The 24,594-nt window shown below is 38.7% G+C and overlaps 1 protein-coding gene across 1 annotated transcript in view; it reads left to right on the forward strand.

Moving 5' to 3' along the window:
• The window catches only part of snd1 (staphylococcal nuclease and tudor domain containing 1), a 182,500-nt gene that overhangs the window by 113,381 nt on the left and 44,525 nt on the right, over positions 1 to 24,594 (forward strand). The window contains exon 17 of the mRNA XM_039668310.2: positions 14,566 to 14,754. Within this exon, the coding sequence (XP_039524244.2) occupies positions 14,566 to 14,754 (189 nt within the window). The remainder of the gene's footprint in view (positions 1 to 14,565; positions 14,755 to 24,594) is intronic.

A 24,594-nucleotide genomic window follows, 5' to 3' on the forward strand; every position in this document is an offset into this window, starting at 1 on the left:
ATATCATGGGGCCAAAGGCCATTCTGAGACAAATGGAAATTCACTGGCATATTCCAGCTCATTAATTTGGTCAATTGCTTTGTACAAGATATGTGCTTCAGTCTTTCTGAAAGTCAGTTTTGAAAGTTTTGAGTCAGACCCTTTACTCTTGGGTGGTCTATTTCATGTAGCTTAATTTTAATTTATTGATTCAAATTTTTTTTGTGTCACTTTCATAGAAAGTGGAGATGAGACAATGATGGTAGAGCGCAAGTTACATCGGACTCAAACTTGCGCCACCCACATGACCACCACAGTTCAATGCGTTTCAAACAATGAGCCATGATTGAGTCTCCTTCTCTTTCTGTGGGCCCAGATAAGCAGTTGATACTCTTTAATTCTGTTTGCCCAGATATAGTGGGATGTAGTTGCCCCAAATAAAGTTAGAAAACCAAAAATTAATTAAATACCCTGCCTTAATAATCTCAAACTATCTTTAAGGCAGGAATGCAGAAAGGCTGAATGAAAATGGAGAAAGGATAAGCTACAGGTTTGTCTTCAAATGATGAGGCAGTGTTTTTCAGACTATCAGACTGCAGTGAGAACTGCGAGGCAAAATTACTTCTCTATTGTTATTGCACAGAAATGTAACGCCCCTACAGCCCTATTCACAATGATAAATTCTTTAAAAACCAATTGGCTGCTTTGACTCCCTCGTTGGAAACGTGAAATGTTTCATTTTTTATAGAAAGTGTAGAAGATTAGATCTAGTCTCCCTACATTGCCGTTTGAGACTGTGTTGTTGACAGCTAGTGTCAAGAGTTTTGACCTCATTGAGAAGGAGTCAGTGGCGCAAGTAAAGGACATCATCATTTCGTTTGAAGCCTACATCTGATGATTGTAACGTGACTAATTTACACCTTCTCAAGGAATTGGTGAATGTTGGGCCAAGTATTGCGTCTATTATTAATAGCAGTCTTCATAATGGGATTGTTCCAACGGCCCTTAAGCAAGCAGTTATTCAGCCGCTTCTTAAAAAGCAGAATTTAGACCCATTTGAATTTAAAAAGTACCGGCTTATTTCAAATCTTTCATGCTTATCAAAGATTTTTAGAGAAGGTGGTTTATGCACAGCTGATGTCATTAAGTAAACATGAGTTCTCTGGTTTTAGGGCAGGCTATAGAATGGAATCCCCACTCTTGAGAGCTGTTATTGACCTTTGTTTAATCGAGATCTAGGTAATGCTGCAGCCTTGATTTTATTGGACATGAGTGCGGCTTTTGATACTAAACAAAAAAACATGGGATTCTCATAAAGTGGTTATCCCAGTTGGTTGGAAAACATGGGACAATTTTAAAGTGGTTCAAGTCACATCTTACTGGTAGAGTATTCTCAGTAAATTATGGTAACTTTGTTTCAACAGCAGTGCCTGTCACTTGTGGGGTTCCTCAGGGTTCTGTTATAGGCTCATTTTTTTTTCTTTGTACATGCTGCCCCTGGGTTTTTTTTTTTATCATTTTTTTTATTATTAAATATGGCATGTCACACCATTTATATGACGGCGATACACAAATACTTCTCCCTTTGAAATCAGAAGAGAATTGTGGTTTTAACTCACTATTGGCATGTCTGAAGGAGCTGGATGACTCATTATTTGGTTCAGTTAAAACAAAAGTAAAACTGAGATTATGCTATTTGGCCCTGCCAGAAGATGCTTCGATATTGCAACATATTTTGGTACATTGTCAGAATATTGACATTACCAAGTAAAAAACTTGTGTTTGACTCAGAGTTGAAATTTGATAAGCAGATTAATGCCGTGGTTAAGAGTTGCTTTTTCCAGATTAGGACTATTGCACGTTTAAAGCCTATTCTGCTAAGGAAAGATTTAGAAAAGGTGCCTTTGTTCTGTCTCGCCTTGACTATTGCAATGTTTTTTTTATGTGGGGTCCTGACTGTTAGACCACTATATCACGCTATATTGCAGTTAGTTCAGAATGGTTACGGCTTGGTGGGTGCTAAGAAAAGTCATCACATTTCTCCTGGTTTAGCTTCTCTCAGGTGGCTACCAGTGAATTTTAGGATCACATTCTGTATGTTTTTAAAGCAGAGCATGGGATAACTCCTGCTTATGTATCTGAGCTTATTGCTCTTGGTCAAGCACCTAGGTCTTTAGGATCAAATAATAAATCACTGCTCTCTGTCCCTCGACCTCATTTAAAGTTAAATGGTGATCAGGCCTTCGTTATTGCTGGTCTGAGGCTTTGGAATAGTCTGCCTCTTGAACTAAGAGAGATCACTTCTTTAAATGTATTTAAAACCAGTGTTGTTAATTATTTCTTTTCTTTAGCCTTTGAGAGGTTGGGCTATTAACCGTGTTTGTAAGTTGCATGTTGTTTTTATGTGTTTTATGCTGCTGATTGTACAGCACTTTGGTCTGCAGGTGCATTTGTATAATAAAATAAAAAAGACAGATGACTGGCATTTAAAATGATTTCATCTTAGTGTAGTTTTTTGGGGCTAAGTTTGTCTGTGCCGTGTTTGTCTCTGTGGCAGGTATTTTCGGCTTATCACTCCATGCCTTGGGGGCTGAAAAATAACATGCAATTTTCAACCCCCATCACTCCTCCTCCCATCCCTTGTTCTCTGTTCTGTCCCATTCTCGTTTGGCTGTCAGTGTGGGATGGGTAGAAATGGCCCTTTGAGTGACACTGGTTGGCACATCATTTTGAGTGTTGGTGGGAATGGGAGCTCAAGATAAATGGTGATGCTTCTCATGATTGTCTGCCGCTTTCCGTCACCCCTCCCCTCCAACGAACTCAGGAAAAAAAGTAAATAAAATAACAGCTGTGCTCAATGAGAAATGTCAAATTGATGTTAAGGATACTTTTTTTTCCCCCTTTTTTATAGTCTGCATTATCACAGTGAATAGATATGCTTGGAATCAATCCACCTCATAGCACTTCTTGACTTTCTAATGCATCGCTACATGGTAAATGAAGTGTAAAACTATGTGGTCTGAATGTCTCCTAACTTTTGCAACGTTTCCAGCCACTCATAACTCTTTCTGAGAAACTGAAGGCCGTGAGAGCTGCCTTTGTCTGTCTTTTTACGTGGCTGGATTACCTTGACCCAGGAATGGGCTTTAAATGTCTTTCATCGTGATCTATCTGTGTATGTCTCTATGATGGATGCGTGTGTGTGTGTGTGTGTGTGTTGAAGTGATTAGAATGTGCTACTTTTGGGAATATTTGTGGTTTAATACAGTTTCAAATCATTTCCTACCGCTAAATGTGTTTAGTGTAGCTTGACGGATTTTGGACGACTCCCCAGAACTGTTATTCTGCTATCCTGCCACATAAATGCTCATATACAGACACAACGTGACCCTAATTTTAATCACTGCCACTCCAAAGTTTGGGGTCGGTACTTTCTTTTTAAAGATTATCTTATGACCAAGGCTGTGTTTATGTAATAAAACAATATTATATAGCAATATTGTTTAATATGAGACAACTTAAATACTTACTATTTTTTATTTTATTTTACTATTTTCAACTTACTATTTTAATATTTCTATGCTAATATTTCTATTAATTTTTGTATTGTAAAATGTACTTTATTCCTGTGATGGCAAAGTTACATTTTCAACAGCAATTACGCCAGTCTTCAGCTTCAGCAATTAACAATTTCAATGTTGAAGAAACGTCAATGAGGTTGATGTTGTGCTGCTTAATATTTTTGAGAAAACTGTGGTACTTTTTTTAGGATTCTGTAAGTAGAAATTTCAAAAGCATTTATTTGAAAACTTGGAATGTATTCGGCTGCTTCTACCACCATGTTTGATCATTTTTATGGGTATTTGATTAAAAAAAAAACATATTTGTATGAAGAAATGCAATTGATCTTTGCTAAGTAAACCATCCCAGTCGAAAAACATCAACCAATACAAATGTCTAGCCTATCTACTTGATCAATCCTCTCTCGAAAGGAAATAATGTCTGATATTAGCAATATTACAGATGTAGCTCAATACCCATTGATCAGGGCACAAGGCCTGTGAAAGAGATGGATAGCAGTTATTGCTGCCAATGATTTTAACAACCAGGCTGTTTAGAGTCCATCCAGAAGCTCACTCAATTGTTCTGACGTCCACTGGCATCCCTTCATCCAATGGGATGTCTCCATTCACACTCTGACTTCTCACGCTCTCATTCATTATCCCAAAGTGGTCCAACGAAAAATCATTTAAAAATTGTATCCTATGTCCCTGTTAACATTATTTCACACCACAGATTCCTTTGATCACCTCAGCTTGAGCTGTAACCATAGATACAAAGATAATATGCGCAAGTCACATGATACTTTTTCGTCAAACACCATTGGTGTTTGGTGTTCAGCTCCTGGCGTGAAGAGAGTAATGAATGTACCCCGTGGAGAGGGTCTTTGTTATGTGTCGTGTGGAGATTGGCAAGCTTAAGGGGGTATATGATGGAAACACTTTTTTTATGATGTGTCTTCCAGCTGGACGTTAGGGATTTCAGATGAGATCTGCCAGGCTCGTCTTGAGGGTTCTTATGAATATCTTTCTAGGTCTAAAGATAATTTGACACCAGAGGAACCGCAGCAGGTTGTTAAGGTACCTCAAATGTTCTAACTGTTTTCTTTGTGGTGAGACCTTGTGTCGTAGGGTCCTTTCAGGATTGATTGCTCCATAAAGCCATGTAGGTCATTTAGAGGGGACCACCACAGCTCTACGAGTCCCATCGACTAAATATTGACCTGTTCCCACTGAGGCCATGGGAGGCATTAGAATAAAGGCTTCATGCCTTTAAAACATCCATGCGCTCCCTCTTAAGCAAATGCACGCGTGCAAACACACACTGGCAGGATTTGCGTGTACAGTGCATGCAGGAATAAAAAAAATGCTCTTACAAGCCACTCACACAATTTCACCAACTTGCACCATTCGTTAAGTGTTTGCATGAGTGTGTGTCAGGATTTGTGTGCGTGTGGTATTAAAGCTGCTTAATGCAAACTGTTTAAAATGCAGCCCCACTGGCATGCTTTAAATGGGCACCATTTGGGAAATACTTTAACATCACCGCCAACATCTGCACTCAAAACTGGTGTTATTTCCATATCTTTTACAAGCGTTCACAGTTATGTTTCACCCTTACGCAGGATATTTCATTTTAAAGTATTAAGTGATACAGATAATTAAGCTTTTTGCTACTTTCTGCTTTTTCCCCATGCAATAACTCGCATGGCAGAGAACAAAATCACCCCCTTATGCCCTACCATCTACTCACATCTAGTCTTCCAGGTCATTTAGTGGCAAAACATCCTTTACCTTTAACTTCATTTGGATTCTTGGCTTTGTTCACATTATTTAAGAATGCAAATAAAAAGGATGAATTATTATGTCAGAAATTTTAAAACCAATAGAAATGAGAGTAAGGTGCCTCAGATTGTTCCTTTTAAGATGCAGTTGGGCTGTGGAATTGACAGTATTTACAGGATATGTGGCTGTAAGTTTAACTTAACTAAACAGTGTATACTTTTTACTGTAATTGACCCAGTTTACACACTTCCATTCCCTCAAAATAAACGGACCTTTGACCTTTAGAGTTTATTAACTCTCTTAATTTCTTCCTCTCTGTGTGAGTTTTACTCTTGCTGCTGTCTTAATTCATTGACTGTCCCACTGAAACACTTGATTTAGTGCAGTGTTGGACCTTTTGGGTCAGCACTAAATTTGAGGACAGACTCTCACAGTGCATTACAGCACTACTCCCTCTTTAACTTCAGCCAGTGACGTGAATGCGAGTTGGAACCTATAGCAATAATCAAACATTGTCTGCCAGCTTCCTGTCAGTCTGATGGGCGGGAGTGTCTATAGGGGCCTCTTACTGATATATTCTGCTTTCCTTTTTCAAAGGTTTAACAGAGCTCTTACTCTCAATCAATGTACCCTCACACGTTGGCCTTAGATTGATCCATTGATTTAAGCTGTTAAAAAGAACCTTCTTCCTGGTTTAATCTTTGTTTCTATATCATTTCTACTGTTTATGAGGCTTTCTTTTGATTAAAAAGCAAATTAACGGTATATTTTGACTTCCAAAATAGATCCTCCACCATTAGTGTTTCGATCCATTATTTATTTGGAAGGGACTGATCCATTTTATGGATTTACCCTGAAACCTCTGGGGTTTTCACTGTTGTACCAACAGTGGTTTTTGTTAACCAATGCCTGTATGTATTCACTTTTTATGTACAGTATGCGTTTAAGTAAACACTACACAACGGGAATGAAGCGTATATAACACATTCTGCTGTAAAAGTTCAATTGAGGCTTGTTTATTCTGGATGTTTGAGGGGTAGATATAGTAATGTTGTGGTAGTGCTAGGAATTGTATTAATTTAGTTTAGTCCAATTATTACTAAAAAATTATTGAAAAAAAAAATATCTATCATCTACAAAAAAAGGTGTAATCAAGTGGTCAGGTTAGTATTGGTATGTTTAGTTTTAAATAAACAACAGAAGGTAACTAATAATATATGGATTTGTGTGTTGATCCAGGTGCTATCAGATGCAGTATTTCGGAGCATCTTAAGCACTATATATTACAAACTGTACCGTGGGGGCCATCTGGTGTATCTGCTTCCTGTTCTGGCTGACTGTCCGTCCTGTTATGCATTTACCTCACAGATGGCACCACATGGCGTTATATTTTGACATGGTTGCTATGGTTACACAATGTTAAGTGCCACCTCTGAACTGTGTGCCTCACATTGAAGGTAGGGTATCAATTTGTTTTATAGACACTTCTTTGTTATACTGGTTGAAACACTATTCAGATCCTGATAACAATCATAATAGAAGTGGTTTAAATGTTAAAACGTGCATGTATCTTCTGTGGAATTCTCAGGACCAAAAATGCATTAGGTCCGATACGATGATGCAATGTTCTACCTGCCTGTCAACATAAATGTCCATACTTCTGCGTACCCTGCACACGTCATCAGCATGTTCAGTAAGCTATGCAGGTTTGTAGACAGACAGCTAGCCTCTCCGCAATTGCCTTCCCTACTTTTAATATTGTTTCACATGTTCTTTTGTGGTTTTCACATGAGGTGTGTGGCAATGGCTGGTTAAAGGGATTGATCTGTGCCTGAGGTCTCTTGCTTGAGTAAAAGCCACGGCATCCGTTTTCTTTTTACCGTGTTTTAGCTGTAAATAGTAAAGTCACTCACCCAAACATGCACACACACTCACACACTCACACACAGTCTTCACATAGTGGAACTGGAACCTCACAGTATATCTGTCAACAAATGTAATAAGTGTTAACACAACACACAGCTGGAACTTCATGCGATCCCTGCACGGATGAGGCAATACACTGCACTACACTACACTGGTGGTCACTAGTTTTGAGGTCTGCATTATGCGGTTTCCTCAACTACAGGCACTTTTACGGGCCAGATATATATTTTTTTTCTTCCTTTTTGTTATATCAAAGTCACTGTTGAACTGCTTTGGAAAGTGTGTCATGCTTTCTTCTTTCTACTTTTTAAATCCATTTTATGTGTAGATTTTGTCCCCATGGTCATGAACCAAGTGAACCATAATTACAATTTTGCCACTAAATATTTTTGGGCTCTATATATAGTATGCATAAAATTGTAGCTATGAAATTAACCACTGTTAACACAACTAATATTCAAATAATTTTAATAAAATAAAATGTAATTGACATTTCCACTTTGTTCATCACTCATAATTCACTGACTCAATCACAACTAGATTAAATAAATTTGTGAGTTTGGTGGGAAAAGAAAATGAAGGTAGCTTTTGTAGGCTGCAGGGTCAAAATGCCCATAGTGGCCTAAGAAACCCACATTAGTTTTCAGATTAATATATTTTTCTCACGTTTGTCTCTCTGGACCAAAGCTCATTGATTCTCAGCTCGACTGTTGAAAACATGTCTGTCCTGATTTCAGCTGCTTTCATAGGGTGTAAGATATCTACTTTGGCCCTTTTTAAATGATCCATAATTTAGACAATTTTGCATGAAAGAGAGTGAGAGAGATCATGAATTTTAATTTTACATATTGAGATTTGAGTTGAAATAGATGGCAGTTTTAATGGGGGTGGAATATTTGTTGCGTCAGTTATCAGTTGAAAGGGGCAATTTAAAAAAAGTTTCATTGAGCGGTGCGTGTGTGTTTTTGTGATGAGCTGCCTGTCATGTGTTTTCCATGCTCATAATGGGTCCCATGTTTGAGAGATTGTGTTCAGACAGCATGACTGTGACGCTGTATGTGGCATGAAGCTTAATCAATACATACACACACACACATACACGAGCACACCTGGGAAAGTTCACCTTCATTGACCATCACACACTCACATAAATAAAACTGCATGTTCTTCGACCCACAAAGCACACTGTTTTCTCAGTGTGTGTGAGCCAATAAATGAAGTGTTTATGAGAGTTTTTGTTGTACAGATGCCTTCTATGGCCAGCGTAAAAGGTTTTAAATATTTTACAGTTTGTATTAATGTTTCGCACCCAGTTTTTCTGACGTCAACGCTGCATTTCTCTCCTGATTTCAGCTTGAAGCGATCTTATTAGTCATGTCATAATGGACATCAGGACAGTTTTTTGGTTATATGTATTATATAAGTCATAATAATAATTTATTTGTATTATTACTATTATTGATTCTCCCTATCCCTGCCAGCACTTTTTGATTCTTGTAATAACAGTGTTCTCAATCTTGTACTCAGACTTAAAGGGACTCTTCACCCATTTGCATTAAGCTTTTGTATCTTTAGAAACCCAGTCATATTTTTGAATGGTCATGGTTTATTCCCTTATTTTGCCCTGAGATGGGAGAAATAAGGATTTAAGTGTTCCACTTCCTGCTTTTAATGATGTAAAAATAGTCATTTTGCGTCATAAAAAGCAGGATGTCCCATTTCTTTGTATAAGAGTTGAGACTACAAACTCATCATTTATCCAGGGTGTGGGACTCACTCACGCTACAGACCTATTACAGATCAGCAGAGATGTATAGTAACGAAGTAGAACTACTTAAGTACTGTACTTAAGTACTAAAATGCTGTATCTGTACTCTACTAGAGTATTGTTTTTTTCTCATACTTCTACTTTTACTTCAGTAGATATTTTCAATGAATTTAATACTTTTACTTCAATATTTTTTTAATGTTCTGCTAGTTACTTGTTACAATTATAAATTATATATTTTACGAACCATTCGTTGCACGTTGGATTTCATGCTGCCTAAATCACACGCCAGTTTTATAGGGTAATGGTATTGATTGACACACACATTGACAACTAATGCAGGGGTTGTCCTGCAATGACATTTTTTTTGGTGGCCGCCATAGCAAATTTGTATCCCGCCAAAGCGCCTTATTTGATTGCTAGTTCAAACTTTTGACTGCTATATTTAATAATTACATGACACAATACTTGTACTTTTACTTTTAGTACTTAAGTAGTGAATTTTTAAATAAACTACTTGCAATACTTAAGTACAAAAAATGTTGAATACTTTAGTACTTCTACTTATGTGTGGTGCTTAAAGAGCACTTCAACTTCGACTCAAGTCACTTTTTTTGATAGAGCACTTTCTAGTACTTTATACATCTCTGCAGATCAGTTGGTGGGACTTCACTTGCAGATACTGAAATTAATTTCAGCCATCTTGTTTGAAAGCTACGCTAACAAGTGCTCTGGAGATAGGAAGTTACGACAACTAAACATGAAAGAAGAGGATTTAGAAATTTTGCTGCTTGAATCCAATGTATGTGGCTATACCTTTGCGAGCCGCAATATATGGCGCTTGTCCATTACCATTACCAGCTCGACTCAACTCAACGAGCATTTCGCTCCCTTTTCCATTGCAGACAGTACCGCCAATAAAAAACAATAAACGGTTGTGATATCGCCTATGACATCTGTCTTTAGCTCAACACCAGCCATAGCGCGAAAGCACGCAGTTTGAATCTGGCAGTTATGTCACGTCACTGTACATTCGCTCTTAGTGCTCAACTGCTGCAGAGTGTGCCGAAATCAAAATTGCTGATGAGAAATAGGGAAGAATATCTAGTGGAAAATGAGAAAATTACAAAAAATACAAAGATGCCTTCCCTCACTCACAGCAGGTTACCTTCACAGCAGGACTCTTTATTCATAATAAGGTGCTGTTATTTAATGAAAATGAAAGGAGGCATTTGCTGCTTACATATGCAAATTAATGTCACAAATTAGTGCTAAATCCTGTCTCACCTGTTTTCAAAAAGACTTAATAGAATATAGTAGCACAGTCATGTCAGGATATCCTTCATGTGGGTACTTCATGTTGGGCTTTGGGTTAGAGTGCAAGAGAGAGACGCCTTCGGTAATTGGTCTATGCCATAAAAATAAGATTTAAAGTCTGAAAGGCTTTTCTGTGATTAAAAGCAAGGGTACTCAAAGTGTGTATATTACTCCGGGAGTGTGTTTACTGTTTGGGGATTCTGTATATCATTTGTAGGGAAGCTCTCAGACAAGGACTTAACAGGTTGAACCTTAAATGAATGCAGATTTATCTAACTGTTATGAGTCTTCGATGTATCTTCATGCTTTCTTGTGACCATCGGCTCTTTTAAATTGAATGTCATCCCTCACCGCGACCCGTCTGAAGTGGGAAGGGCCCGTTTTTCCTCTAAAAGCGAGCCGCACTGGAAATCAATCTCTCTCTGTTTTAATGTTTCTCCTCTGTGCTGCATTTTTCACACTTGCAGAAGCCATTTGTGATCCAGCGGGAGCCATGTTGGCTCAAACGCTCCATCCACAGGGAGCCATAGTGGCTCTGGAAACCTCCACTGGGAGCCATCTGGGCCAGCTATCTGAGACTCCGCCTGCTCTTACCATGCTGGTGTTTTCCTGTTTCAGTGTAGGATGAGCGGATGTTCAATACATCGATCAGTGTAGGCACCCAGCAAAACACGTGGCCATCCACCTACAGTCTGTCACACACCCAATTTCACTGTAGGGTCCATTATTGAGTCCGTGTTAGTGTTTTAATGAGGGGGAAAAAGAAGTGTTTCACATCTCCGAACTCAAATACATATTTTTAGCAAATAGCTGCTAGCTTGTCTATCATGTCCATTCACTGTTTTACAATATAGCAACATTTCTGCTCATTAAGTCTGTTGCCTATGTAGGGTGGGCAGACTCATATTGCTCAAGTTTGGTGGTGTATTTTTTTTTTTTTTCAAATAGTAAACAGATTGCTTTTCTACATGTTAAAAATGACATTTAAATGGCTAGCATCCATTTAAATGGTTAGCTATTTACTTGTAACCCAATGCTGCCATTTTCCTCATAACAAACCCACATAGTTGTGATTGCTAAGAGTGTACAAGTGGGGTTTAGCGTCCCTTGCCAATTATGACCGAAACCGTCCAATTTTTCAGCATGGCTGACTCCAGAGTTACTTCACGATGGTAAATTAGTACTGAAAATGCGGTAATGCACCGCACTGGATGAACGAAAGCTCGAGCCATCAATATAGGCATCTGTGATATATTTTACATGATCCCTGTGGAAAGCTTTTATGCAGCTCCCTTTTTCACTGTTTATCCATGTTGTTTTTATGTGTATGAGTCATGGTGTGGTGCCAGGAAAGAATATCGCAGAGATATTAATCTTTTGGTTTTGGGGTCATTCAGATTAATCTCATGTAATTGTATATTGCTTTATTAAAGCTTACACGAAACGTGGTGATTTCTCCGAATTGCAGGCGAGTCCGTTGAGTTTGACCTTGTATTTGAATAAGCTGGAGATTTTAAATCTATTTGCCAAGATAAAGACCATATGCTTTTCTCTCTTACTCTCTGTCTCCCTCACAAAGAACTTTAAGCCTCAGAGACCCAGTGTAGCAGAATTGCAACATTTGTGTAAAGGTTATTAATATTACCTAATTTTAATTAAGATGGGTGATAACACATAACAGTAGCTGGTGCTCTGAAATGCATCACAACAGTTTTGTTGTGGGGATAATGTGAATTAACTTCCACAGCTTGTTAAAGTCGCACCAAAAGGCACCAGCTATGTGACAATACATAACACTTTTGTTGGACATTTATTTATTGTGATCTATTATAGTAAGTGTTTGACATTTTAAAAAAAAATATGTGCATGCCCTGAAATTTTCAATTTTAAGAGAAAGGCATATTCAGTTGTCTGTATAGTTTTTTTTATTAAAGGTTTTATTATTAATCACATCCTAAAACATTTTATGATACAATAAATGCATTGTGAATTTTATTCGTGGGTCTCTCTTTCATGGGAATAAAGCATCATGTGATGTGTTGACTAGGATGCATTAGAGCTGGTGGACAGATGAAACAGACACACTAAAGAGAGAATTGTGGACTATCCTGCAGCATGTGCTGCCAAAGCATGTCTAAAAACCCCTTGTCTGACATTGAGGAAGACAGCGCTCCCATCTAAAGACTTGATTATATAACGCAGGAGGCTAGCAGAGAGCCAGTCTATGATCTCAATCTGAGAGACTCCTCTTCTGCGCAAAACACCGTCTGAAATCTAAAGCATCCAAATGTAATTTGAAATTTGATGGTGGGTGCATTTAACAGTTAGTATCCACTTAGCAGCCACCAAAAACCATGCTATCAACCTCACAGAAAAATGCTAAAACTACCCCGAGCCCTTCAGCAAATCCACTAAACTCCCTGGCAGCCGCTCCCCGCTGTTAACCAGCATCATTTAATTAAAAAAAAACTCTGATTTAGCATCATCAGATCATTACTAATGAAAACCTGTTTACTAGACTGGTTCTCTCTGATTAACTCTGCACTCTGTTCTAACAGCAAAGTACACTGGGTACACTGGGCGTAAAGCTGGCTGTGCTAGACCAAATACATTTAGCCCTCTGGCTAAGGCCAACCCAGATTACCGGAACATTCTGAGCGTGAACCCGGCTGGAGCCATTACCTTTTGCGTGTTGAGCATTAGTTTGCCGCCAACCAGGACCTGAGTGGGAGGCTAGTTGTTTGTCCCCATAATGTGAGGTTGGTTGTCATTCTTGTGTTTAATCAAAGTGCCGATTATGCCCTCATTAAAAAGCTTTTACTCTCCCTGTGTATGCAGCCTCTGCCTCCAAAGTAATTCCCAGCAGATTTCCCAAGGGACTTCCTGGCTGAACAACCGCAGTCTTAATCGTTTGACTCTTGGAGTGTCTTTTCACAACACCTGCCTGTTTCTCACAAACCTATTTCAGCAACACACACTTGCACAATGTGGATGTTGCTTTTCTGATGGATCGCAATAGTTGAGGTCGATTTATTTGGGGGCGTACATTTTCAATGGTACTTGCTAAGGCAGCCTGTAAATTTTAATATTAAAGTTTGGTGCATAAGTCATCCCTAAGCTTTTCATGAGGTTTGCTGTAAGGTATCTGATCGTATCGGACATTAAAACAGCGGAAACATCAGAGTCACAGAGACATAGCAACCACCTAGAAACACTTAGAAACCATCCAAATTGCCAATGTTTTAAAAACTCTCGGAACACATTAGCAGCCTCCTAGCAATGCTTAGAAACCACCCAAAACACCCTGGCGACTGCATACTAACACATAAGTTGGCATTCATAACACCCTAGCAACCACTATGCAACACTTGGCAACCATTGCATAGTAACACAAAAAAATAAATTCTTAAAGGGCAAGTTTGGTATTTTACACTTGAAGCCTTGTTATAAGATTGTTTCTTAAAACAATCAGAGAAACCAAAAATTCTGGGGCCAGCAGCATGTCCAAATTTCAATCTTAACCCTTCTATTTCATCAGGAACGATCTTAAAACAGGGCTTTAAATGTAAAATACTGAACTTGCCCATTAATGCCTTAGCAACTGCTTTGCAACCACTCACAAGAAAATGCAAAGATCTAGTTTTTTTAAGCAATAGAGTTCACGATGACCATGTTGCTTTGATTGAAACTTTTAGATTTTCAGAGAACTCACCAATTATGCATATTTTCTCTTAGTAATTGGTTAATATTGAATCTTTCCGTCTGTTTCTTTCTGTCTTTCTTTGAAATGCACTCTTTTTGTCCTTTCCTGCTGTCTTTGATCACTAGCCAATAAACAGCCTCGGTGCCCGGAGACAAATGTAATGTATTAGTGGTGCGTGTTCCCTGGTGTCACCGCTTTAATTGAGAATGTCAGGCTAAAGTTAGCGCCAGGCTGAATCTCGACCTCACATTTAATTGTGCGAGAAAGACGTGCCTAGCAGTGATGTCAGTGACAGGAAGTGTGTGTGTGTGAGTGTATGAGATGAGTGGGGGTATGCTGAAGGCCCCCTGAGTTGCCTGAAGAACGAGCCGTCTGGACGATCAATAGATGCTCGGGCTCCTCCAGTGTTCTGTCTATTTAAGACCAAGTCTATTTCTCCGCCGCCACAGTAATGGAATCTCAGCTAATCCCAGATACAGTACATTAACTCACTCGTTTGCCTTTTTGTCTTTCTCTCTTTCTCCTAGGTGGAAGTGGAGGTGGAGAGCATGGATAAAGCTGGGAACTTTATTGGCTGGCTTCATATCGAGGGAGTGAATCTCTCCGTGGCTCTGGTGGAGAACGCCCTGTCTAAGGTCCACTTCACAGCTGAGAGAAGCTCCTACTACAAGAGTCTGATATCTGTGGAGGAAACCGCCAGACAGAGGAAAGAGAAGGTGAGTTTGGTGGAATTCCAGCATCTCTCATGCAGACTCGGGCTCCGTTCCAAACCCACCTAAGCAGCGTTTTAAAGCATCATTGGCGCACAACCTGTGCAAACACAGTAGGCAGACAGAAGTGTTTTGTTGTCTTTTAAGAATCCTCCTTTTGGCCAGAACCAGAACTCTTTTAAGGCAAACCAGGCACACTACGGCCATTTTGGCAACACTCCAGTCAGCTATTTATATTCTTAAACAAAAGGCCTACATGTTCGGCTACAATCTACTTAAACATCAGAACACTTTTTTTATTGAGGGCAACCCCAGAATGCATTGCAAAAACCCCATTTGAGGACAAGACTAAATGGTTATATTAAGTATTTTACCCAATATTCGTGTCATGCATCATATGTTAGATTAGCAACATGCTAACAACCAATCCTGTTGGAATCAATTTGGAATCTGTTTGTCACACACTGTTTCAAATCAATCCTTTAAGAGTTTCCATTTCATTAAGGATGTTGCCGTAGAGGGGCATCTGCCTATGTAGACAGTACAAAGCAAGGCCACCCACTAGGTTTTGGAGTGGAGCTTCAGTCTTCACTCTGAAATTCATATGTATCCTGCATGCATCTGGCTAGCAAAGAGATTCATTGCTTATTATTCCAGATATCTTCCAGCTCCACTCTGGTAATAAATATCATCTCTTTTCTGCCCAGCATGCCTTGAGCTCCTAGAGCTTTGGCCAGAGCCTGTCATCCAGTGTATATGTGAACAAAGAGATTACACAAATCTGTTGTCATGTTGCATTAGTTCAGGTAGAACAAATGGACACCAGACATCGAATAACAGTGGGAGCTGGACAAAAGGCACAGGAATGAGTATGTAGCTCAGGGGGTGCCACAGGGCTCTGTCTTTGGCACTATCAGTTTTGTTCTCTTCTCCCCACTAAGCTTTGATTGATGAAACCCTCCTCATCCCTGATCTCAATCTCTATCTTCATTTTTATTGTGGCCGAAACAAGCAAAAGCTCTGGTGGACAAACAAAACTCCAAGCACCTCGTTCTTCTGTCCTCTATCCCTCGTTTGGTGAGAGAGAGTGGCTCCGTGCTGATAGCAAAATGATCTACGGCCCAAGGCGATGAAGAGCCTGTTTCTATCTACCTTGTCAAATCTATCATTTCTTTCATCTCTCTCGTATCTCTAACTCTCGCCTAAAATATTGCACAAAGTCCCAAAACACATAGCCACATCTTTCTTTCAAAGGCAGTGTTATCTGCTTCCAGCCCCTGTGAAAATAGCAACCAATATGAAATGTGCATACACAGATCTTCCCTGAACATATGTCTGGTTTAAAAGTCAACCTGGCTTGGATAGACACACAGGCACTCGCATATGCACACTCCCTTGCACACCTCTCTGCCACAACAGCTGTAAACAAAGCACGGACACCTTGAGGAAAGCACAGTTTGACCCTTATTTCCTGTGCCGTCACTTTCCCAGTGGGTTGGATTGACTCCCTGGCAGTGAATCAAAGACGACAAGTTTGGTTTGTTTGTGCCCCTGTGGCCCTGACCCTGTTTTTGTCTAGAGGGGGCCTCCAGGACAAGACCACCCTGATGTGAATGTGTTTGAACGAAAACACAGTTGCCACCCATGAACTGGACAGATGCATTGTTCTCAAAGTCCGTAGATGCTGGTTGTCGGATCTGTCCCAATCGATTCTTGAATTTCCCAGGCCCCACTGAATAATGGAGATAATTAACCCTTCAGGACCAGTGGTGGCAGCGTTTCTTTTATCTTGATGACCTCCTCTTCTACAGCCAGATGTTGAAGTTTTTTTGTTTACTTTGTTGCTTTTGGTGTTTGCTGTCTTGGGTGTCCAGTTCAGAAAGACTTTGGCACAGAATCATTGAAAGATCCAATAGTTATATTACATCTAAGTGGGCCAGTTGAGGCCAGAATACGCCGCAGCATGGAACTAGACTTTATAATCTAAAGTATCATCAAGCAAGACTAGGTATGGTTTCATCGTTGATTAGCAGAGACGTCTTAGTAAACCTTCTCTAAAACCAAAGAGTCTTACATTTTATTTGTTTACTTGTGTTCAGAAAAAGGGTCCCATGATCCCCCTCTGTGCTTTCATTACACATTTTTATTTTTAACACGGCTTCCCTGTAGATTGAGGGAAGCTTCATGTGCAGTCACCGCTGACACTGAAATGTAAACAGTTGCTGCATGGAGTTTTTTGAACACTTCTGGTTGCCGGGCAACAGAGTTATGGCTGCTGATTAGAGAGCGGTTTATGACCCAGTGTTCACTGAGCCTACCCGCATTCACACATTTCACAACACAGGCTATTAAAAGAGCCTTCTTGTAATTACAACACGCTAATTATGAAGCGGCAAATCTGACGAGAAGTCCGCTTTCTGTTGAGAAATAAGGCTTTGTCATCTCAAATCTGAGTTTGGTCTACTTCAGCCAGACTCTGGCGGGCCGCCCCATGATTCCCAAAAACTGGGACAAACCCACCACTGATTGCGATCCTCCCTTAGATCATCATCCTCATCATTGTTCAAAACGTCCGCTGCTCCCACGATCACTCATTTGTCCGCTTGTTCCTGGCTTTTCTGGTATTATTGGGGCATAATTCCGTCACCGGGGGGTTGATTTCAGCTCTAATAGCCTCCCCAGGCTCTTGTGTGCTTTACAACACTCGTGACAGGGTTCCGCAGGGGTTGAGAAGGGCAGCCGTCTGCTGGTGACATTTAAGCCCGATAAATTTGTACTGTGGGTGAATGCAGCTCACCTCCACGTGTCATTCATGTGTGTCTGGACAGAGGAGGTCTATAATACTTGGAGAAAAGATGGGAACACAGTCCTTTTTATATTAAGAGACCTCTAAAACAATCAGGTTCTGGTGAAACATCAACTGTAACAACATATTTGCACAGATTTATCACTAATTGGGTCAGAATACTCCCATTTTTATTAGAAAAATATGTTTGCAGTCAGTGGTTAAAGGAATAGTTTATTTAAAAATTAAAATTATCCCATAAGTTACTCAAGACATCCTAGGTGTATGACTTTCATCTTTCAGTTGAACACAATTGGAAATATATTAAATAATATCATCTCAGCTTTGTAATGGCGTTGAATAGTCCCTGATTTTTTTGAAGCTCCAAAAAGCACACCCATCCATCATAAAAGTTGTACTTGTGTTCATGTGAGAGTTGAGTTCTGGAGAATGGGTGACCTCTGACCTGACATATGACGTTGGTGTAGCGTAAGCTTATGTGAGAATTGACTAACACGGAGGTGCAAAGGACAGAGCAAAACAAAACCCGGTCATTTATTAAAAGTTCTTCTATGTTCTACGTCATCAGAGGTCACCCTTCCGCCAAAACTCGACTCTCTTGTGAACACGTGCACGGCCATTGCTGAAAGCCAGTGATTATAGTTTATAAAGTATTAAATATGATAAGTTTTAAATTACCTATTTAAAAATGTCTTCCTAAAACCCATGGCTTTCAGAAGGCATTTATTAACCCACTGGAGTTGAATGGATTACTTTTAGTATGGATGTGCTTTTTGGAGCTTCTAAAACTGTAATTTCAATGCTGGGAAGAGCCAGGATATTAATTAATAAAACTGTGTTTTGCTGAAAGAAGAAAGTCTCATACATATAATACAAATTATTGGGATAGTTTTTGGGTGAGCCATGCCTTTTATGTGTACTCCTAATGGTTTACGAAAGTATTTTTGTTTATCTTTGATTTCATTTGGTTTCAGGGAATATATTCGAGTACCAGTTTATTACTGAGAGGTGGAACCCCTGCAATTTGTCTCAACACTCGAGCACTAGGATTTTGTGACCTGGTGCGATGATTCCCATTTAAAGTTAAACACTACCAAAACGAAAGACATGATAATTGATTTTAGAACGCGCACCGTTGATCACGTTACTACGATTATTAAAGGACAGACTGTGGAACAGGTGGAGAGTTTTAAATATCTGGGTACAATTATAGATTCAAAACTTTCATTTGAATCTAACTGTGACATGGTCTGTAAAAAGGGTCATCAACGTTTGAGATGCCTTAGGAAACTTGCAAAATTTCACATCGACAGACGTATGCTGAGTTTGTTTTATTTCGCTTTTATTGAATCTCTTATGTCTTTTTCCATAGTGGTGTGTTATGGAAGTCTGTCAGTGAAGAACAGAAACTCCCTAAACCAAATTGTAAGATGGGCGAGTAAAATAATTGGAGTAAATCAAAGGAACCTAGGAAATGTATACACAGATCAGCTGTATCGGAAAGCAAGTGCTGTCTTGAGTGATCAGTCGCATCCCCTAAGGAATGATTTTAAGTTACTTCCGTCTGGTCGCCGTTTTGCGGCTTTGAGATGGAAAACAAGACGATATAAGAATACTTTTGTTCCAGCCGCAATTGAATTACTAAATGATAAGAGAGTAGTTTTTAGCACTTGACAGTTAATACGGATAACGTATGTGTCAAGGCGCAGTTTGTCATGAAGTCTAGTTGTCCATTTGTTCATTTGTAGGCTACGTGAAATATTTGTATTGTATGTTTTATGTGGATGACCGAATACTTTTTTATCTGTAATACAATTTTACCTGCGGGTACGAAATAAAAACTACCTACTACCTACAGACAATCAAAATATACAAATCAAACCCAAAAATGCCCCCACCCCCCCTTTCTTTTCCTTTTCTTTTCATTGTACGTCTCAGAGCTAGGGCGAAACCCTTTGTGCTTTAGTACAAGCTTCTGTGAGTTGGCACTTTTTACCTCCTGGCTAATCTGGAGTGAGCCAAGGATGAATGAAGGCAGTGGGAGGCTCAGGTCAGTCCAATGGAACCCGAGTTTTCAGACTTGCTTTACTACATTAATATTTAGCATGGAGATGAAAGCTTAGAGCTTGCTATCCTTCTTTAAGAGTTACTTTTGTTCATGTTGAACAATGTATTTTAATTAAAGGCCCTCTTTTAATTTCCTCTGATGGAAGTGATTTCATTCTGAAAACTGGCTTGCCTGAACTCATGAATCTATCACAAATTATCTGTTAACAACAAAGTGTCCTAAAAAAAGTTTTAACACTTTTTATATCATGCTTTTTTTAAGCTCCAGAAGCAGTGGCTGTTGCCATGGCAATATTATAAAACACGACAAGATAATTACATACATGCCACAGATGAGGTTATCGGAGTTCTTGAGAAAGTAAATGCTATTCTGGAGTTTGCAGGTGTTCAGTTTGAAGTCGAGTCTGATTTGAGTTTTTTCAACAAACTCAGATTTTCTTCAGTCATTCATCTGAAGGTACTTTCTCAGAGGTGATTCACTCTCTTTATTCTTAATTTTTAGGCTGATAATTATATTTTCATTTTCATATCATGAAATGATGATATGGGGGGGGGGGCTGCATTTGAGTAATGGATAAAAAAAATACTGAAATTCGATGAGATTCATTTTATTCGTGTGTGTCTGTGTATATATATATATATATATATATATATATATGCGCCTTAATTTCTGTATACATTCATAGGATTTATTCCTTTGAAATAACATGCACTAATAAATCATCCACAGTAAGACCAGGAACATGCATTAATCAAGTAAATGGTGTCTTGAATTTTAGACCAGTTAAATGGAGTAGCATATCTCCTTGTCTATCTCTTCCACTTTTGTCATGCCTGTGCTTTGAGTTGCTCTAAATTGCATTAAGTGCTGTGTAGAAATGGCACTAAAAGGGAAGTGTGTGATTATATATGTATTTCCATTCTGTTCCTTGCTCCTCTCACCACTGTCATCGTTGCCTTCTAATTTAACAAATGGAGGGCAGGCTGTGTCAGACAGAAACAACCAGAGCGCTGTGGTGAATCACAGTAAGAGTTATCCAATTAGACACAGCAACTCTCCCCGGAGGCTTGCGCTAAGGCCTGCTCCGCCACAACAGGGACTTGGCCAGCTAAAGAGAGACAACAAACATGGCAGGACTGATGTCTCTGATGTAAAACATTGGCTGTAAACATCAGCATGTGTACACCGGCTCCTGGACCAATCAAATTTGAGAATGCTTGTCTGAACTATACATGAGTTTCAGTCTGGACATTAATTAGTTGGTTATATAATGTTGCAATATGTATAAAGTGGTGCTCCCTGTGATGTTTTTTGATGTTTGTTCTTGAGTCCCTTTGTCATTAACAGTTAAACTGCATCTTTTGTGTATTTGAACCCTTTCCAGCAGTGACAGTGTGAAACTATGGATCTCAAAATCATACAGAGGACAATTAAAGGACTCAAACACAAATAATATAAAAGGTTCAAACATTCACTGATGCTCCAGAAGGAAACATGATGCATTAAGAACCAAAGATGTCCACATACACACTATGTGTATGCATATATATAAATACACACAATTTTTCTTTATCCAGACTTCAATGCATCGTGTTTCCTCCTGGAGCATCAGTGAATGTTTAAACCTATTTGTGTTTAAGTGCTTCAATTGTCCTCGGTGTGAAAATATGCATCTTAAAATCATACAGTCAAAACTGAAAATTTTGAGGGATTTTTTGGGGAACTTTTGCAGGACTTTGAGGGGATTTTTCTGAAGGCCATTGGGCAGTTTAACTGCTCATTACAAACAAGGGACTCATGAACAACCATCACTTTGCGGTTGCGGATCATCCAGGTCATGAGAGACCGTATTAAGAATCAAGGGCTTGTAAGCTTTTGAAAGGGGTTATTTTTATAAATTCAGCTTTTTTTTCTCTCTTATGGACTATATGTAAACCTATTTTATGTAAAATATCTTATTCAGGACGGTACTAAAAAAAATAATAACATGCATTTTGTATGATCTCTCTTATTTTGGTAATTTACATTTTCATTTTTTTAATTCCTTTTTTTAGTTTTGCACAAAGAAGTAGAATTTGTTGGGATGGTCGATTAGTCTGGTAATTTTTATTTTAAATGTACCATTTTTCTTTTCTTTTTGTCTCTAAGTAGAGATTTGATTAAAAAAAATGTATGATCAACATTACAGGCTATTTTTTCATATAACAATGTTTTTATTTTCTTATTTGCATAAACATATTCTGTGTTCCTGCTTTTTGAAACTAAAAAAATCAAACTACTGCAATAACAAGCAGCATAAATTGATTTTAATATTAACTTTGTTTTAATAGTATTCGTTTTATATGTATAGTTAATAATAATAATGTTATTATTCAAAAGTAAATGGTTCATCTGTTTTTTTTATTTTTTTTATTTTATTAAAATAGAAGTATTTTGTTAGCGGTATGTTTGTATTCAGGTTTTCAAAAGTATTGTATCTCATTTGTTAACCCCACACAGTTAATTCCCCGGCTTGAGCGTTATTGTATCATAATTTAATGTACATCTTAAAAATTCATCACATTAAGTCTCTTTTTCATTGAGGTTTCCTCCATGGCAAAGTTTACTCAAGTGCTCTCCATGCCAAATCAGAACAAAACGCCTTGCAGCATGAATCTTGAACAAACAAGAAAAAGCTCTTTGCGCTCTCTTGGCGTCTCTGTGGTTCCTATTCCTCATCTTGAATTCATGAGGAATTGCAGTCGTCTCTGCTACATACAGTAGGAATGAGAGAGCCTCCCCTGGCAGAAGCAGTGATTATGAGCAGTGAGAAGAGTTTGTTCAGGTCACCCCTACATTACAGATGAGCGTAATCCATCCACAAACCCCAATCAGTACTCGCTCTTTCCGAACCTCCCCCATGCTTAACATTGATAGGTTTTTTAGCTTGGAGTATTTTCTAATTTTTAAACCCACGTCCCACGCACACAAGTTTTGTTATGTTAAAGTTTGGCAGATCTGTGGACTGCATTCCTGCAAATGTGCTAATAAAGATCCCTGCAACGGTTTCCATTGCAAAACAAAAGTTTAATTGAGTATTTACGCACCCAAGTGTTCTTTGTTGGCAGGAAAGCAAATTGGGTCTTTCTGTGTCAACAAACCCTTACAAAAAAGTAATTAATTCTCCTCGCACTTTTAGTAAGGAAGCTAATTAATGTTCTTGTGACACTTAGCAATGACTTCATATATTAGCAATAACACTATCCTTGCCAGGCCATATGTCTTTGTTTTTGCTCAAATATTTGTTCCAGACTGATTATGATACAGTTGAGTATTTCATCAGTATTCTCATTTTCTGAACTCTGTGTGTGAGAGACAAACGACAAAGCAGCCCCTCTAGAAATATTGCAGTGTTTAGCCCCGAAAAGTAACTTAAAAAAAAAAAAAATCTGTTCTATCCTGGTTAGTTTTTTAGAGTACATAATACTTTAAAAAAAAACGCATTTATTTTTATGTAGCATTAAACATGAACAGACAAACACTAATTTGGTCTGCAATACTATTCAATTGGATAACATTAGTTCATGCATTCGGTCTCATGGAGTACCTTTGCGGTATTTGTTAAACTATTTTTTAATTCATTTCCACTAATACCAATAGACTTTTTACGTTTCAAGTTGTGTAAGTTAATATGGAGGAGCAATAAACAATAGTGTATTTATATGTTAACATTACTAAATCCTGTAATAGAAGTTTACGTTTTGTTCATAACTAATGGATTAGTTAATGTACTATATCAACATTAGTTAATGCCTGAACTTTGCTAATCATAATTGTAATTTATCAGGTAGCGCTTATTCTGTCACTCCAATAATGAAAAGCAACTTTGCTTGCCCTGAAAAATCTGTAATTCTCAAAATATGTCATTGGCCCTTTTTTATCGTGCACACACCTTAAGTACCACTAGGGAAGAAAGTGCTATATTCTATGGGGAAATGTGTCCTGTGAAAAGCAGTGCCTCCTGGGAAATTGTTTTGATGTATGTTCACCAACACCGGTTTTGATTTGTGTTCGAGTAGTGTGTGTGTGTGTGTGTGTGACATTAGGTGCTCTACTCTTGCTTACCTCAGTAGAGGGCAAGAAAAGATCATCTCTCTACACACAATGGGGAAAAGCTGAGAAGGGCTATTCCATACATCTCATGGATTATGTAAGATGCGCATTTCTGCATAGAAAATGGGCTTAGGTCATCTACTCCTAACACGGGTACACTTCACATACACACTTCACGTACACACCACCGCATAAGCAATTCTTAAGAGCCCCGAAGGCAAGCAAGAGCTCTTTATAACCACACACACACAGACATTCATCACAAATCTTTTACTGCAGTTTGTCACATTTATTTGTGAAATTTAGCAGACCTTTATTTTTTTTATAATGTGATGGTAACTTTCAATTCACTTGCATATATTGTTTTAATAGTGAGCTAATTACATTTTATATCCTGGAACGCTAAATTTAAATTTGACTTTTCATTATTATTTGTATTTCATGGTTTTCTTCATTTTGTATGCAAATCTGTCATACATTCGTACTGACCGAGACTCCGGCGTTCAAGCATGAGGACCCTTGAGCACTTAATGTTAATCCCAGTTTGAAGGAGAGTCGGCGAGGGCATACATGAGCAAGACAGGAAGTAGTGACCGATCGGCCGTGTAAATACTCAATCTGCAGAGACATGAAAATCCGTCCGTATTGAGACAGGATTTTCAGGCCTCTGCATACATCCAGGAAGACATCTAGCTCACGCTGCACTTTATAATGGACATAGACTCATGCGTATACAGGCTTGTGCAAACACGAGATGTCACCCTGTCTCTTTGACCATTCCATAGCCTGCCTCCCTCTCCCTCTATGGGATATCCCTCAAGGCTCTTGATAGACATTCTTTTAGGCAGTTTTGTGGTTCACCCATGCAGAAAGAAAGCCA

The sequence above is a fragment of the Pimephales promelas genome, chromosome 24, assembly GCF_988280905.1.
Source record: "Pimephales promelas chromosome 24, fPimPro1.hap1.1, whole genome shotgun sequence".
Lineage (NCBI taxonomy): Eukaryota > Metazoa > Chordata > Actinopteri > Cypriniformes > Leuciscidae > Pimephales > Pimephales promelas.